This window comes from Vicia villosa, linkage group LG2 (genome assembly GCF_029867415.1).
Source record: "Vicia villosa cultivar HV-30 ecotype Madison, WI linkage group LG2, Vvil1.0, whole genome shotgun sequence".
Lineage (NCBI taxonomy): Eukaryota > Viridiplantae > Streptophyta > Magnoliopsida > Fabales > Fabaceae > Vicia > Vicia villosa.
The window spans coordinates 56,264,885-56,283,768 of record NC_081181.1 but is presented as its reverse complement, the minus strand read 5'-3'; the positions used below and the strand labels follow the sequence as shown (position 1 = coordinate 56,283,768).

Sequence of the window (18,884 nt, the reverse complement as noted above, 5' to 3'; positions counted from 1 at the left end):
TGTTCCCATTCCAATTGATATTAGTCTCCACACTCGTCACGCCATGCATTATGACATTAATCATGTTGGCTGGCAAACCAATCTCCCCTAATATTCTCCAGATAAATTCCCAACTCAGATTGTCATAAGCTTTGGATAGATCTATCTTTAAGGCAAAGAAACCCTTTTTTCCTTTCTTCTTGTGCATGCTATGAATTACTTCATTCGCAACGATGATATTCTCATGAATACTCCTCCCGAGAACAAAACATGTTTGATACGGAGAGACAAGGTGCTGCATATGCTTTTTAAGCCTTCCAACGATCACTTTCGTTATGATTTTATAAAGCGTATTACACAAGGAGATTGGACAGAATTGCTGCACCATTTGAGGTTGATCAACTTTCGGAATAAGACAAATATCCGTCTTATTGACCTCAACAATATTGCTAGGGTTCTTCCACTTCTCTTCAACAAATTGACTTACCTTCGTGCCAACTGTATTCCACGCCTTCTGATAAAAGCCTGCTGGAAAGCCGTCCGGGCCAGGAGCTTTCCACGGTTTCATCGAAAGCAAAGCATCTTTTACTTCCAACGCGTTAATATCCTTGCTCAAATTCTTGATGGTCTCACTACTGAGTTTTGGATACGTTACATGAGTCTGAATCCAACTATTCCAGTGGCTGGTATTAGAAAAGAGATTCTTATAGAAATTAGTTACATGCATTTGCAGCTTCTCTACATCCTCAATCCACACACCATTATCATCCTTCAACATCAAAATCCTATTCCTCTTCCTTCTAGCAATAGTCTTCATGTGATAATATCGCGTATTACGATCACCATCCGCTAACCACACAGTTCTCGATCTTTGGTGCCACATTAATTCTTCCTGGTTAAGGATATCACTCAACTCCTTTTGTAATTTAGCTTCAAATCTTCTCATCCCCCAATAATTGTCATGTTGCTAAAGCTTTTTCTGAATCCCTTCTAATCTTCTCATTATCTCTTTTTTTTGTCTTCTAATTTTATCAAAGGTATCAAACTTCCATTTAGATATGCCTTCCTTCACACTCTCCAGGTTTGAAATTATAGAAATCTCCTCACTCCAAGTGTCCTGCAACATACTCCCATAGGTATCATTCAAGAGCCAAGCATTCTCAAAACGGAAAGGTCTAACATAATTCCCATGCTTATCCTCCTTGAGAGTGATAAGAATAGGATGATGATCAGAAAATTCTACTCTCAATAAATCTTTGACAAATGCTTCAGGAAACAATAATCTCCATTTATCATTGCTAACCGCTCTATCAAGCTTCTCGTATATCCGTTGTCCACCATGGAAAATAGGACCCCTCCATGTGAATTTCGGACCTCTAGACTCAAGATCATTGAGCTTACAGATGCTCAATCTATCTCGAAATCTTGTACATCTACTCATAGATGCCTGCACCCCACCTTTCTTCTCATCAATACTCCTAACATCATTAAAGTCTCCCGCGACAAGCCACGGTTCATCAATACTGGCTTCTCTCTTTGAAATACAAAATTAATACTTTTAAATGTGATTGACTCGACCTTTAATGGTGATTGGGATCTGACTTTAATAGAAGGGATTCTCATATCTGATGCTTATAATTAGTCATAAATGCATATCTGAGATATTGGGGGAGGGGGAGATTGACCCATATAAGAATCAGGTTGATACCTCAAACCTGACACATTAGTATACCTAAGCCATTACATGCCACCAGCGATCATGTGCTCCATATTCATATTCGCGTCATTTTTGTGGGCTTATGTAGCTATAGAGTTTTCCTTCCTAAAAGGGGTGGGATCTATCTCGAAGTAAATGTGTAGGATGCAGGAAACTTCAAATATACTTAGTCTCCAAAGCATGAGGCTCGTTGGGGCGAGATGCTTGAGGAAAAGGTCTTGGTCTTATCTCTAGAAAACTCAAGATGTACACACTCCCCTAAACATGAGGCTCGTAGGGGAAAAGTGCTTTAAGTAAAGGTCCCAATCTTATCTCGCGGTGTTCTCTTATCGTCCCCTCGAACAAAACTTTCCCATTTAGGAGTACGTCAGGAAATCCTTTATGTGCTTTCTTTATTGGCGAGAACGTCACAATTGTTTGTGTCATACCCCAAAATTTGCCCATACTATTTTTCTTGTTCAAATTCAAATCAAGGTACAAAGCTCAAAGACACACTCTCCTAAACAAGGCTCGGAAATTAGGGTTTTGTTGTTCTAAAGAAAAATCACTGAATCCATGGCTCCAAGGCACTCCATATGGCCTATAATGTCTCAAATCACCTCCATGACAAGTCTTAGGTCTCAGATCAAAGGATTGGTCACTCAATTGTTCAGAAGGTCAACAGTCGACTAGGTTGACCTAAAAGTCAACTGTTGTCAAAGTACAGTCAAAACTCCTGATCTTTTGTCAAAATCCTCATATTGAAGTATCATTCACCATTTGATCAAGAATTGATCATGGTTCATCAAGGAAAGATCAGAAATCAACAATTCCAAAAGTTTCTAAATTAGGGTTTGTATAGGAGAAAGTCAACTGAACTTTGACCAGCCATAACTCTCACATGGAACATCAAAAATTTTCCATCCAAAGCTCATTTTGAAGGAAATTTGATTCTCCACAAATTTTTCTCTCACATGCTGTTATACCCCAAATTTGCCCACATATTTTTCAAGAAAACTCCAATCTGAAAATTAAGGGTCTCATATAATCATGGATTTTTATTTCAACAAATATCCTGACATATGAAATACTTAGTTTTTAGAATTTTTCTTATACAGTAATTTGGCTTGCAGTTGAATTTATTCTTACGCAAACACCAAATACTGTGTATTACTTCACACATGCTATTTATTTATTTACAGATAAATGGTACTGACACAATTGGTACAGAGTTAAATCTTTTTGCAGGCGCAGAATCAGGAAACTCAGACTGTACTGGTAACAAGTAGATTATTATTATCTTTTGTTTCCCACTAATTTTTGTACTATATTCCATTATTTGCAAAAATCTTTTCAAATCTCTTTTTCAAAAATCAAATCTCTCCTTTTTCCAACACTATCATACACTTTCTTTCAAATCTTACTTCCACTCAAATTTTCCTTTTGTACGGAATCACATCATTCCCCAACGTCTCTTTCCTTCTTTCCATTCTATAAATACCTCTCATTTTCTTCCATAAAATCTCACATCAAATTCCAACTCATCTTTCAAATTCCTATCTCATATCTATTTTCTCTTCTTCCCTGACAAGAATGGCAAAGTGGATAGAGACACTGTTTCTTACAGTCATCACCATTGCTACGGTGATCATGACTTTCTTCTGCCTGCATAGTCCTGAAGAGTGTGGACCTGCAATGGTTGCACTCCCAATCATCTACATGTTATTGTTCATAGCATGGGTCATTAATCGTCATTCTTAAAATTTGCCGTATTTCTTATTTCTTAAATGTACCGTTTATTCGTCGTACTGTTCAATATAGTATGTGATATTTGTACTGTCAGTATTAAATGTTGTACTATTTGTCATAATATTGCTTAATTACTAAGATAATATTTTGTGTGTTTTCTGCCAGTCAAATATTCCTATTTCTGTGCATTAAATGATTTTCAGGGTTATTATCGGTAATTTTGCCCGCATACCGTAAATATTAGTTATTTATTATGTCTGTGTTTTTCTAACAAGTCATGTAAATAAACTTTCATTTTTTACATAAAACAAAAACAAACAAAAAAACAACAAAAAAGAAAATTAACTTTGACTGTTGATTTTTCACTCTAACTGCTACATCAATACCTGAACAGTCAGTTGACAGCCAAACTGCTGGCAGTACAATTCTCAGTGTTTTGTACCATCAATCAAATCAATCTTTCACAATTCAAAATTCCAAGATTTTTGTTCTAGAAGTCTTCTGAATATCACGCGATTAGCAGAGACTCAACACTGCGCAAAAATCAGGTACGCTTAACTGTCTCCTACATAAACAGTCCCTGACTAGGGTTTTTCTTGTTTTTACAGGAGCAACAAGTTTTTGAGAGCTCAAATGGATTTCATACACATCCATATATCTCAAAGTACCATCATACAAATTTTCAAACTTCAATTCACTCAGACGCACCGTCAGCAGCTCAAACAGTCAACAGACGACCCGTTTGACCAAAAAAGTCAACAGACAGTCAAAAATGAAATTTTTTGTCAAAGTCCATATTTTGTCAAAGGATTCATCATTTGATCATTGGATGATCATAATTCATCAAGGAAAGATCAAAAATCAACAAAACCCTAAGATTCAAAATTAGGGTTTTTGCCTGAAAAGTCAACTCAACTTTGACTGATCATAACTCTCTCATCCTTCATCCAAAAAATTCAAACCAAAGCTTGTTTTGAAGGAAATTCAATTATCTTTCAAATGCCATTGATCCCATGGTCATTGGATTCACCATTTGAAAAATATGATCAAAGACATTACAGGTCATTTTCAAAGTCAACAAAAAGACACTTTTTTCAAAAGGACACACAAGGAGCTTCAAAAATCATTTTGACATGAGACCAAAGGCATTGGTTAGAGGACTCTTTGAGGTTTCCAAAAAGTGCAAGATCTCCTTCATATGACAAAAATTGAAGGATTTACACCTTGTTGAAGTTGGCTAAATTTTGGGAAAATACATGAAATCAACATTGTTCAAAATGGCATTTTTTCCAAATGGGGCCAAGTTTTCAGCATTCAAACATCATTTCCATGTTACTATGGGCCTCCCACGACCAAGACTAAGCCCATACCTTTTTTTATCCATTTTTGCATGATTTTATCTTACTTTAAGATTAAAATTAAAAGGAAAATGCATGGATAAATGGTAGCTTACAAATCAAGCATGACTCACCCCAAAGAATCTTCATCTTTCTGCAGAGAAGTAAAGGGCAAGGCAGGTGCATTGAAGGCAAGGTGACTTGGTCAAGAATTCAAGCTTTTTTAATATTAAAGAATGCAAGATTTCAACAAAGGCAACTAGCTACATATTAGCTTCAATTCTAAGCACACATGGCTTATAAATAAGCTATCTTAGTTCAGCAACAAAGGGGGGACAAGTTCAGAAGCAAAGCTAAGCATAACACCTTTGTAATCACTTGAAAAAATTCAAAGAAAACTCAAATTCGAATTTGTAATTTCTGCTCATTTCAATACAAACTAAGCATTCATACACCTTCCTTGAACATCACTGAAACTATCTCAATCAATTACAAGCCTTGAAGCTCACTGAATCGAGCTACACAGGTCAAAAATTGTTCAAACTAAAATCAATTCGTATCTGGCTATTCACACATGTTTAACAAGATGTAGACATACTATTGAGTTTGGTTTGAGGTGTAGATCATTTCTGGAGCTTTAATTAAGTTTTAGATGCGTATACACGAAACCACCATTTTAGGGTTCTTCATCCCAAAATTAGGGTTTTCTAAATTAGGCAAAATTACAGGTTCTGAATAGTACCATTGAGTTCGCATGAACAATACGAACTCAACCATACCATCGCGCCAAATTTATACTCACGTTTGCTTGTATTCGCTATTATTACCAGGTGTAAAAGATTGGGTTTTTTACACCACCTGCAAATGAACGGTGTAAAAACCCATCTGAAGGTTGAAGATGATGCGTGGCGCCCTCTGATTCGCTGGGAGGCGCGCGCGTGTTTTTTAAACTGACTTGGAATTCAGTGTTTTGCAGGTGTTCCACGTGCTATGGTCCCTCACCATCTGGGCCTTCTGATCCATCCATCAACTCATCCAACGCCTCAGAACACGCACGCATATCATACTCCCTCATTTAATTTCCATACAGGATCAGTATCCTTTTATTTTCTATTTTATTTTCTATTTTATTTTAATTTCTTTGTTAAATTAATTAAAAATAGTTTTAAAAATCCAAAAAATACACAAAAAATATTTTTATACTTCTAAAATAATATATTATTTTCTGAAATAAAAATATTTTATTTTTCTTCAAAATTTCAATATTTTGCATAATTAATTAGTATATATTTATATATTGGCTTTTTAATTATTCTAACCAATCAAAAAATCATAAAAAAAATTGTTCTTTGTGTTAAATATTGTTTATATATTATAAACTAATTTTGTACATATTTTGAATAATTTTCTTTTTAAGTTTTAATTATTTGTATAATTATTTGTATAATTATGTATTAATTAGCTTAATCAATTTCCAATCAATTTCAAAAATTCCAAAAAAATTAGTTTTGTTTTAAAATTAATTAACAAATATTTTGTACATATTTTAAACTTAATTTCTAGGTTTAAATCTATTTTCATCTTTTTTCTTCATTTTAATTTAATTAATCATGCATTAATTATAATTAAAACCAATCATAAAAATTCCAAAAACATGCCTTTTATTTTTCTTGCAATTTAAAATTCCTAGATAAATGTATAGGATGTCAAATTCATGTAAATAGGCTAGTTTACGTTTCCTGCACAATCGATGTAATAGCGTAGATTTACTTTCCGCACTTTACATTTCCGCATTTTAATTTCCAGCACATATAAACTGCGTGTATGTCAAAGATAAAATTGAACCGTTAGATCACTAACTTCAAAGATAAATATCTGAATCCAATCACAATCACACTTGCACCTCTTAAGGTAATCCCTTCTCATTCCTTTCAAAATCAAAGTCAAAATTCCACTGTTTTGAGTACAAAATCGAACCTTGCTTTTATATCCGGTGAAAGGATAGATTTTTAAAGGAAATAGGATAAAGACCTTACAACTCAGGGTAGACCTCCTAGTTTGCTTGCTCAAATCAAAACAAACAAAATTCTCATACACTGTTGATTTTTCAAAACTTTCAAAAAAGACAATACTTTGTATACATCCAAACACGGGTTATTACAAAGTTAACGTTCTTTTCAAAACATCTTTCGAAAGATAAACAAGCATTTTGTATACATCCACACACGGATCATTACAAAATTCAATTTACAAAAGTATTTGAAACCACATATGAGCAATTTCAGAGCAATTGAAAAGTGATCGAAAAACAAGTGAGCTAAGCAAACTTAAGAGCCCATGGATAACCATGGATACAAAGGGTGCTAACACCTTCCCTTTGTATAACCTACCCCCTTACCCAGAATTTCTTAAAGGTCTTTTTTCTGTTTCTTTTATAAACCTTTCCTTAATTGGATAAAATAAAAGGTCGGTGGCGACTCTGTGAATTTTCAAAAAATGCGAAAGCATTAAGCGACAAAAAAGAGTCAGTTCACGTATCTCTACAGATCAGAGGTATGGCCCGGTATTAAAAAAAATCGGAGGTCCACAGAACTGGCGACTCTGCTGGGGAGATACTTTCAAAAACAAAATGTTTTCAAAAGGGGTTACCTTAAGAGAATAGATCACTTCGATGTTTTCAATTGATTGACTTGATTGCTCTATTTTTCAAAGGCTTGCTTGGGTATTTTGCTTGTGTGAAAGATTCTAACCCGAATCTCGAGATACCTTAAGTATATGACAATAGACCAAGGAAACTGTACGGCATGTACCGATACGGTTGATCTGGTAGTCATCGTTAGTGCGATACTTTGGTTTATACTGATGTCCCTTGAAAACGATCAAGGAGTATATTAGGCTTCCGAAATGTCATTAAACACTAATTTGTCTTAGAACCTTTTTAGTTGAACTTGACTTGTGGCCTATTAAGTGGCTAGCTTTGAAATTGATCGAAGTTAGTTATCCTCGAGGAATATTTTGATCGGCCGCTCGAGCGCCGTATTGAGATGTTACTTCCAAGGATCATAGAACCCGAATCCAATTCTAGGACAGGTTTTAACCAACTCAACTTCAGTGGGGAGGGTATCACCTATCAGCTCCATGCAAGCCTTTAAACCTAAGGCTATTGTTTGATTTGTTTTTGTGTGCCACATGTTTGCATCATAAGCATATCATTTTTGCACCAAACACTTCAAGGATCAAAGAGTTTACCTTTGTTTTTGCAGGTAATGGCTCCCGCCACCAAAGATTACATCCGAATCAACATCTCAACGGTACCATCTGAACTAAAAGACTTAGTGTCAGAATTCCCCAGGAATGTTCAATTCACTGAAAGGCATGGTCACCTACTCCATTTGGTTACCTCAAAATTTGAAGAAGACATGATACGGGTCCTGTTCCAGTTCTTTGACCCTGAACATCATTGCTTTACCTTTCCTGATTACCAGTTGGTACCCACTTTGGAAGAATTCTCTGAACTAATTGGATTGCCTGTTCGAAATCAATTACCTTTCACTGGTTTAGAAAGGATTCCAAAACCTGAAGTCATTGCTGCTGCTTTACATCTGCGGAAATCAGAAATCGAGTCCAATTGGGAAACAAAGAGTGGAGTTAAGGGTTTACTTGCCAAGTTCTTATTGGAAAAGGCTCGACTACTGCTAGAAAACAAAAGTTATCCAGCTTTTGAGGAAGTTATGGCACTTTTGATCTATGGGTTGGTTTTATTCCCTAATCCCGACCAGTTCATAAGTGTACACATCATCAACCTTTTCCTAATCCGTAACCCGGTACCAACATTGCTGGGAGACATTCTACATTCTCTACACACTCGTACCATGAAGAAACGAGGAACTCTCATGTGCTGTATACCACTACTGGCTAGGTGGTTTACATTTCATCTTCCCCGATCAGTGTTGAGAAATGAACAAAGAATGCATTGGTCTCGCAGGATTATGTCTTTGTCTCATTCAGATATCCGGTGGAACAACTTCTTTCAAAGAGACATTACTATCATTGATCATTGTGGAGAGTACCCTAATGTGCCACTCCTTGGCATCAAAGGAGGCATCACTTACAATCCCTCTTTAGCTCTACGCCAATTCGGATATGCAAGGAGCAACGGTCCTCATGACATGATTATCCATGGCATTGTGTTTGATTACGAGAATGATTCTCATAGACACCGACGAAGGTTCATACATGCATGGGGCAGTGTCTATAGAATAGAAAGCAAAACTCTGGGGCAATGGAATTCTATTCCTATGGAACCCTACCTCAGATGGGTCCGTACTCATGCTCAGAAACTCCTTATGCCATATCCTGCTGTTCTACCTGTGACTATTGAACCAGAGGTCGAAGGATATGAACCTCAAGTTATTCTACACCCGGACATGCCAACTGACCTAGAAGAGTTGCAAAAATCTTGGGTTCAACTCAAAGAGGAAAGAGACACCTTCAAATCATACTGTCAGGACTATGAGAGAAGGATATTGGAGCTCACCGGACAGCTTCAAGAAGAACAGCAGATCAACACATTCCTGGGGGCAAAGAGAAAGCGTCCACGGGAGACCTGAAGGATCATTTATTTTATTTCTGTCTTGTAAGCCCAAATGAGGCAAAGAAAAAAGAAGCAAAAAGAAAAAAGAAATAAATTGATTAACTAACGTTTGTTTCTTCTTTAACAAATCTAAACTCTAAGATCCTTGAAACATTGCACACACATTTCACTTCATGCATTGCATATACATTTCATACATTGCATTCATATACATTGCATATACATTTCATACATTGCATACACATGGCATCCAGTCATACACATTGCATAACAGGTTCACATGACGGATTTCTCATCTTCTCGCTGTTTATTTCAGTCAGAAGAGATGGAATCCGAAATGAGCATCAAGAATCTCGAAGCACAGAATGCCCAAGTTCAAGTGGCAATTCTGGAACTGGCAAAGGGGCAGCAAGAACTGAAAGCCCTGATAATCAAGAAGAAAAAGAAGCCTAAAGGATCTGTAGGCGTGAGTCACCTGAAAAGGAAGATCAAAATCCCAGTCAAAAAGTTCAAAAAGCCACCGATCCCTGAAACAGTCGGTGATGATGAACAAGAAGACAATCAAAGCAACCAGGGTTCTGCTAAACCCTCTCTCTCTTCAAATGAAGAAAATGATCATTCTGGGGACGAACCGGATGATGAAAAATACCAACAGCTGGAAGACCGTATGAAAGCTATGGAGATACAAAAAATACCTGGCTTAGATTTCAATGATCTGGGGCTCATCTCGGATGTTGTTATCCCTCCAAAATTCAAAGTTCCTGTCTTTGCAAAATATGATGGAGTTTCTTGCCCGAAACTACATCTGAGATCCTATGTGAGGAAGATACAACCTCATACAACGGATAACAAATTGTGGATTCACTTCTTCCAAGAAAGTCTGTCGGGTACACAACTCGAGTGGTACTACCAGCTGGAAAATACCAAGGTTCATACTTGGGAAGAATTAGCTGCTGCTTTTTACAAACAGTACCAATACAATGCTGATCTTGCGCCAACCCGTACTCAACTAAGGGGCATGTCTATGGGACCAAAAGAAAGTTTCAAAGGATATGCACAAAAGTGGAGAGATATGGCTGGAAGGGTTCAACCACCCTTATCTGATCGCGAACTAGTTGACATGTTCATGGGCACTTTAACTGGCCCTTTCTATAGCCATTTGCTGGGAAGCTCATCATCAGGTTTCACTGACCTGATACTGACCGGAGAACGTGTCGAAAGTGGCATTCAAAATGGAAAAATTCAAATAGGTTCCTCCTCTGGTACTACAAAAAGGCCCATCAGCGGGAGAAATGAGGTCAATGCAACACAAATTCAGAAAAGTCGCAAAAGTGAGCAGCATCAATCTGTAGGGGCAGTTCTGATCTCCGCATCTGCACCTCAAAAAGATCAACAGCCAAAATATACGCATCGACCAGATGCACCAAGAAGAAATTTCACCAAAATCAACATGCCAATTTCTCAGGCATTGCAGCACTTGCTAAAAGCAGATCTGATCACCTTAAGAGGTCCTCCAAGGAATGTCAACACTTCCTCTCCGAATTATCGCCCTGATGCGACATGTGCCTATCACTCAAACTGTCCAGGACATGACGCAGATCACTGCTGGGCCCTGAAAAATAAAATACAAGATATGATAGATGCTGGTGAAATTGAGTTCGATCCTCCAGAAACTCCAAATGTCATCACTGCACCTATGCCAAAGCATGACAAAACTGTTAACGCTATCCTGGACACTGTTTACATCTATGATGTGAACGAATTATCAACTCCACTCTGCGAAGTCAAAGGAAAGCTAATCCGAGCTGGTTACTTCCCAGGATGTGACCCCGACTGCTTTTACTGCTCTTGCCTGCCCAATGGTTGTGAAAATCTGAGGATGGGAATTCAAAAATGGATGGATCGCCGTATCATTATGTTTGAGAGGCTCCCTTCTATGGACGTGCTGTGCGAAGTCTTTACAAACGGGATGAGAATAGAGGATGCCTCAGTGATCTCCAGCTTACCATTCAAAATCTCTGCCAAAGCTCCATTCAAAATTTCTGCTACACTCAAAGTGGCATCAGTAGTCATTGCTAGTCCAACTCCATTTCCATACTCCTCAGACAAAGCTGTCCCATGGGGATATGACACTAATGTTTACATTCATGGAGTTAAGCAGGGTACCTCGACTGAAGAGACCGCAAAGTTAACTACTCCAACTGTGGGTAATATTGTGGGTACCAGCAAGATCACGAGAAGTGGAAGAATCTTTTCACCAGAAATTTCTCCAAATGTTGCTGCTGGTCCAGTCCGAGTCCCAGTTCCTAATCAAAATGTCAACGCTCGAGGCAAAGAGCCACAAGTTGAACAAGTTCAAACCCCGGTGGAGATCACTGCTGAGGATCCATCAAAGCAAGAAATGGAGGAAATATTGAAAATCATCTGCAAGAGTGATTACAATATTGTTGAGCAACTGGGGCACACTGCTTCAAAAATCTCAATGCTATCTCTGCTAAAATATTCAGAAGCTCATGCCAAAGCCCTGATGAAGTTCCTAAAAGCTGCGCACGTGCCTCAAGAGATCTCAGTCGACCAATTTGAGAATTGTGTTGCCAATCTAACCGTGAGCAATGGTCTCGGTTTCTCTGATATGGATCTAACCCCTGCTGGGAAAAATCACAACAAAGCCTTACATATCTCCATTGAATGTAATGGCACCACTCTATCTCATGTGCTAGTAGATAACGGTTCTTCTCTGAACGTGTTACCGAAAACAGTACTAGAAAAGCTTGACTTCGAAGGAATTGTGTTACAACCAAGTGATGTTGTGGTAAGAGCCTTTGACGGGTCAACCAGAACGGTATACGGAAAAGTGAATCTCCCAATCAGAGTGGGTTCTCAAATCTTTGATTCTATCTTTTACGTAATGGAAATTCACCCAGCCTACTCCTGTTTACTTGGACGCCCTTGGATACATGGGGCAAACGCTGTAACTTCTACCCTGCATCAGAAGTTAAAATATCCAGTAAAAGGAAAGATTGTCACAGTCTATGGCGAAGAGGAATATGTGGTTAGTCACCTAAGCAATTCCAAATATGTCGAGTTGGAGGACGAATTCATCGAAACTCCATGCCAATCATTTGAGGTGGTCTCTCCAGATGTCTCTACCACCAAGCATATTCCTGCTACTCCAACTACAACTATGGCTTCTCTCAAAGATGCCAAAGCCATGATTGAACAGGGTGATTGCACAGTATGGGGACAGCTTCCCGATATACCCTACAAATCTGACAAGCTAGGTCTGGGCTATGATAGTGAAAATCAAAAGAATGATCAAAGTCCTCGTTCTGAAGGATTAATGTCACACTTCGTCAGCCAAGAAGTAAACGCTATTGAAGATGAAGGAGTGTTCTTGAACCATATCATTCAGCCATATCCAGATGAAATTCCACCCATTTCCATGGGAATGTGGGATGCTGTGGGAGAACCAAACGGCGGGTATAATTATCAGTATGCCGAACCTCAGAATTCTTATATTGCTATGGAGGACCTTACCCCGACTGGATGGGGTGATGAAGTTGGAAATGATCAAATTTTCACAAGTCCCGCCACTGAGCAATATCAAAATCCACCCAAAGAAGTATGGGACACGCTAGGAGAACCCAGCGGCAAATATGACTATATGGTGAAATATTCCGCTCCTCCGAGCTCACAAATTGCCATGGAGGACATTGTCCCAACTGGATGGGATGAACATTACGATGACAATTTCGCTTTTGAAAAAGCCAGGGAAATACCAAATAACGAGGGTTGCTTTCTGTCAGCATACACTCCTCACCAAGATGCACAAGTCTCTATTCAAAACATCATCCCGACTGCATGGGACGGCCTTATCGAGCATCTCGCTCAGCCAACAGAGATATCTCAGCCTGGGCTCTCGTATCCAGCAGAGTATATCCCTTATCCCGAAGGATCACCGGCTCATTTTCCCACTAATGAAATCAATGCTGTGGAAGATGAAAAAGACAACTGCAACTGGAACAGCTGGGTACCCCCTGCTCACAACAGTGGATTGAACAACTGGAAAGCTGAGGATGTGATCTCCTTTGACCAGGAGTAAATGCCATTTCCTGTTTTCTTTGTGTATATTGTGCAAAGATAAAAATGGTTCCTGAACAATCGAACCATGAGCTTGAAAAGCCGTGTGCCTTAGCACACTGGTCCTTCTACAAAGGGCTTATCATATCATGATCATGTGCATTCAATAAAATCATGGGACGCTTGCATATTTAAATTTTGTGATCCTTTTTCTTTCTTTCTTCGCTTTCTAATAGCTATGTTTTTTCTTCACACATACTCACATAATTAACTTGCAGATTCACATACACTCTGGATCCAGTCAACAACGATTCTGCTATTGCCCGTCATGACTTTGAAAATCCGATCTACCAAACTGAGGACGAAAGTGAGGAAGATTGTGAAGTGCCAAGAGAACTTGCAAGGCTGCTAGAACAAGAAGACAAGGCCATACAGCCTCACGAAGAGCCAATTGAGGTCATCAACTTGGGCAACAACGAAGAAAAGAAAGAAGTCAAAATAGGGGCTGATTTAGAACACAGCGTCAAGCAAAGACTGATTCAAATGCTGCGAGACTACGTCGAGATATTCGCCTGGTCCTATGAAGATATGCCAGGCCTTGACACGGACATCGTAGTTCATCGCCTGCCAATCAAAGAAGGTAGTACTCCAGTCAAACAGAAACTACGAAGGAGTAGGCCTGATATGTCAAAAAAGATCAAAGACGAGGTTGAAAAACAGTTCTATGCCGGATTCCTAAAAGTTGTGAGTTATCCTCCATGGATAGCTAACATCGTCCCTGTACCTAAAAAAGACGGGAAAGTCAGAATGTGCGTGGACTACAGAGATCTGAACCAGGCAAGTCCCAAAGATGATTTCCCTTTACCACACATCGATGTACTGGTTGACAATACCGCACAATGCAAGGTATTCTCCTTTATGGACGGATTCTCAGGGTACAATCAAATCAAGATGGCACCCGAAGACATGGAAAAAACAACCTTCACAACACCCTGGGGAACCTTTTGTTACAAAGTAATGCCCTTTGGTCTGAAAAACGCAGGAGCAACCTATCAACGTGCAATGGTAGCGCTATTTCATGATATGATTCATCAAGAAATAGAGGTGTATGTCGATGACATGATTGCAAAATCCAACACCGAGGAAAAACCATGGTTCCATGAGGTAAAAAGATATCTCGAAGCTCAGGAGTACCCTGAAGGGGCATCCATTAATGACATAAAGTTTCTAAGGAGATTTGCTGCCAAATTCTTTCTAAGCAATGGAACCCTATACAAACGCAACCATGACTCGACTTTACTTCGCTGTGTAAACAAGAAGGAAGCAGAACAGATCATGGAAGAAATACACAATGGTGCCTTTGGTACTCATTCCAGTGGACATACAATGGCTAAAAAGATCCTTAGAGCAGGTTATTACTGGTCTACCATGGAAACAGACTGCCATCATCACTCCCGAACATGTCACAAATGCCAGATATATGCTGACAAAGTACATGTACCTCCAGTTCCATTAAGCGTCCTGACGGCTCCTTGGCCTTTTGCAATGTGGGGTATTGATATGATTGGAGAAATCAAACCTACTGCCTCCAACGGACATCGCTTTATCCTGGTCGCTATTGACTACTTCACAAAGTGGGTAGAAGCAGCTTCATTTGCTTCTGTCACCAAAAATGTGGTGGCCCGGTTCATCAAATACAATCTCATTTGTCGGCATGGCATCCCTGAACGGATTATCACGGACAATGGCACAAATCTAAACAACAGAATGATTACTGAACTTTGCACACAGTTCAAGATCAAACATCATAATTCTTCTCCATATCGACCAAAGATGAACGGCGCGGTGGAAGCTGCCAACAAGAACATCAAGAAAATCATACAAAAAATGACAGTAACCTACAAAGACTGGCATGAGATGTTACCTTTTTCTCTTCATGGTTATCGCACATCTGCGCGTACTTCGACAGGGGCAACTCCATTTTCCTTAGTCTATGGTATGGAGGCAGTTCTTCCAATTGAAATTCAGATTCCTTCCCTAAGGATTATGAAAGAAGCCAATCTAGACGAAGACGATTGGATTCAAACACGGTTGGACCAGATAAACTTGATTGATGAGAAAAGGCTCGCAGCTATTTGTCATGGTCAGCTATACCAAAAGCGTATGATCAAAGCCTTCAACAAAAAAGTCAAAAGTCAAGCATACCAAACTGGTGGCTTGGTTGTCAAACGCATCATCTTACCACAAGGTGATCCCAGAGGCAAATGGACTCCCACCTACGAGGGACCATTCATAATCAAGAAAATATTCTCCGGCGGCGCCATGTTGCTTACCACCATGGATGGCGAGGATTTCCCACACCCTGTGAATGCTGACATAGTCAAAAAATACTTCTCTTAAAAAAAAAAAAACAGCTCGCTAAGTTGAAAACCTGAAAGGGCAACTTAGGCAAAAATGAGCGTCTCGGTGGATTGAAAACCCGAAAGGGCGGTCCAGGCAAAAATTAGAGACTAAACAAATACTATCCCGGTAGGCTGAAAACCTGAAAGGGCGGCCTAGGCAAAAGTTAGGGAATGAAGCATACAACTGTGTTCCGTTTAGCTGCCTACTCACCATCAAGATTCAACACCTCAAAGACACCGATCAGTCTAATCACTTTCTTCCAACAAGTGAGGGATGAGATGCTCGAAGACAGATTGGCAATAGCAGGGTTGAAACTTGACTGGATCATTTTCACATAGCTATTTATCTTCATAAATATTTTTCAAAACTTTCTGACAGTTTCCTACTTCTAGGATTGTTGTCTCCCTGTGCTAACCCGCCTATCATGGCTCTTTTCAATGCAGCTCTTTCAAAAATCACTATTTTCATTTCTTCTGTTTAAATACGTAAGCATCCCAATGATAATTTTGAATGAGCATATGCATTTGAATATGATTGATGTTTACCAGGAAAAACAGGAATGGCATTCAGGAAATGTCCCGATCATCTGGACATCATTCCATCAGAAGGAAATCACCAAGAGAAACGCATTTCTCAGCAAATTCCTCAAAAAGATTTTCTCTTCAAAAGAAGTCTTATTCCCCAGCAGGGTTGTTCCAGATTACTATCTTCAGAAGGTGTGATCCCCGCACCCGGACTTGGTCAGATAGTGCATCGGAGGATTATGCATCTTCCTCATTCCCATTTGAAAGGGCATCAGAACTTCCAGTTACCTTTGGTTCCCCAAGCAGTAGTCAAAGATCCTTCAACGGGATACCCGGGTTCTCAAAGAATTTCCCCAGACGAGGGTACTCAAGCAAGACAAAAGATCATCAACGATCACAATACATTCATGTCCAGCTGACTAGCGGGAATTTATTTTTCCAATTAGAAGCTTGACATCACATTCATACATTCATACATTCATACATTCACGTATTCATATTCATACATCATGCATCATACATCATACATCATGCACAACATAACATGCATATTTCTCCGGGAATATCTCACATTTACATGCATCATAAACATTGCATATCACTAACTTGATTTTTCAGGTAGGCAGATATCTTCAACAAAGATGTTCTCAATCACATGCCGTGTTCACCTGAATTCCATGAACGGTTCTCTCAGATATAATCAAGCCGAAGATTCATTCTGATCACTTACCAACTCAAAAACAAGCATCACAGATCTAAAGCGATACCTCAGACGGTTCCAGAACGATCTAACGTTGCAGATCTAAAGCGATACCTCAGACGGTTCCAGAACGATCTAATGTTGCAGATCTAAAGCGATACCTCAGACGGTTCCAGAACGATCTAACGTTGCAGATCTAAAGCGATACCTCAGACGGTTCCAGAATGATCTAACGTTGCAGATCTAAAGCGATACCTCAGACGGTTCCAGAACGATCTAACGTTGCAGATCTAAAGCGATACCTCAGACGGTTCCAGAACGATCTAAAGTTGCAGATCTAAAGCGATACCTCAGACGGTTCCAGAACGATCTAACGTTGCAGATCTAAAGCGATACCTCAGACGGTTCCAGAACGATCTAACATTGCAGATCTAAAAGCGATACCTCAGACGGTTCCACAATGATCAACTTCCAAAATAAAAAAAAAACTTTGGACAAGTTCCGTAACGATTATCTTCCAAGACTTAAAGCGGTAACCTTGGACGGTTCCGAAACAGTCAACACAAAGACTTTCAAATCCTTCATCAAGATATAATCAATGGATTCATTCTGATGAACAAACCCTCAACCCATTTACCAGGTGGCATCTGAAAGCCCATCTCAGGTAATGTTTCAATCTGTCAACAACATTTCGCAGACGACATTCAAATGCAACTTCCAACATCTCTTCTGATCAAGGTAAGTGCAAATTTTCAGGGCATCTAAATATTCAATCATCTTCTACCTTCAGATTTCAGACAATCTCTTCAGGTTTAAGAAGATTGAATAGGGGCATCTGTTATACCCCAAAATTTGCCCACATATTTTTCAAGAAAACTCCAATCTGAAAATTAAGGGTCTCATATAATCATGGATTTTTATTTCAACAAATATCCTGACATATGAAATACTTAGTTTTTAGAATTTTTCTTATACAGTAATTTGGCTTGCAGTTGAATTTATTCTTACGCAAACACCAAATACTGTGTATTACTTCACACATGCTATTTATTTATTTACAGATAAATGGTACTGACACAATTGGTACAGAGTTAAATCTTTTTGCAGGCGCAGAATCAGGAAACTCAGACTGTACTGGTAACAAGTAGATTATTATTATCTTTTGTTTCCCACTAATTTTTGTACTATATTCCATTATTTGCAAAAATCTTTTCAAATCTCTTTTTCAAAAATCAAATCTCTCCTTTTTCCAACACTATCATACACTTTCTTTCAAATCTTACTTCCACTCAAATTTTCCTTTTGTACGGAATCACATCATTCCCCAACGTCTCTTTCCTTCTTTCCATTCTATAAATACCTCTCATTTTCTTCCATAAAATCTCACATCAAATTCCAACTCATCTTTCAAATTCCTATCTCATATCTATTTTCTCTTCTTCCCTGACAAGAATGGCAAAGTGGATAGAGACACTGTTTCTTACAGTCATCACCATTGCTACGGTGATCATGACTTTCTTCTGCCTGCATAGTCCTGAAGAGTGCGGACCTGCAATGGTTGCACTCCCAATCATCTACATGTTATTGTTCATAGCATGGGTCATTAATCGTCATTCTTAAAATTTTCCGTATTTCTTATTTCTTAAATGTACCGTTTATTCGTCGTACTGTTCAATATAGTATGTGATATTTGTACTGTCAGTATTAAATGTTGTACTATTTGTCATAATATTGCTTAATTACTAAGATAATATTTTGTGTGTTTTCTGCCAGTCAAATATTCCTATTTCTGTGCATTAAATGATTTTCAGGGTTATTATCG

General features: G+C 38.7%; 1 protein-coding gene across 1 annotated transcript; it reads right to left on the bottom strand.

Moving 5' to 3' along the window:
• Nucleotides 1-946: 946 nt before the first annotated feature.
• On the bottom strand, nt 947-1,420 carry LOC131649095 (uncharacterized). The gene has a single exon (XM_058918840.1). It carries the CDS (start codon nt 1,418-1,420, stop codon nt 947-949), a length of 474 nt encoding a protein of 157 aa, XP_058774823.1.
• Between the last annotated feature and the right edge of the window lie 17,464 nt (nt 1,421-18,884).

Bases quoted from the DNA above. Each gene is read 5' to 3' on its own strand.
- LOC131649095 (XM_058918840.1), bottom strand. From the start codon at position 1,420: ATGAGTAGATGTACAAGATTTCGAGATAGATTGAGCATCTGTAAGCTC.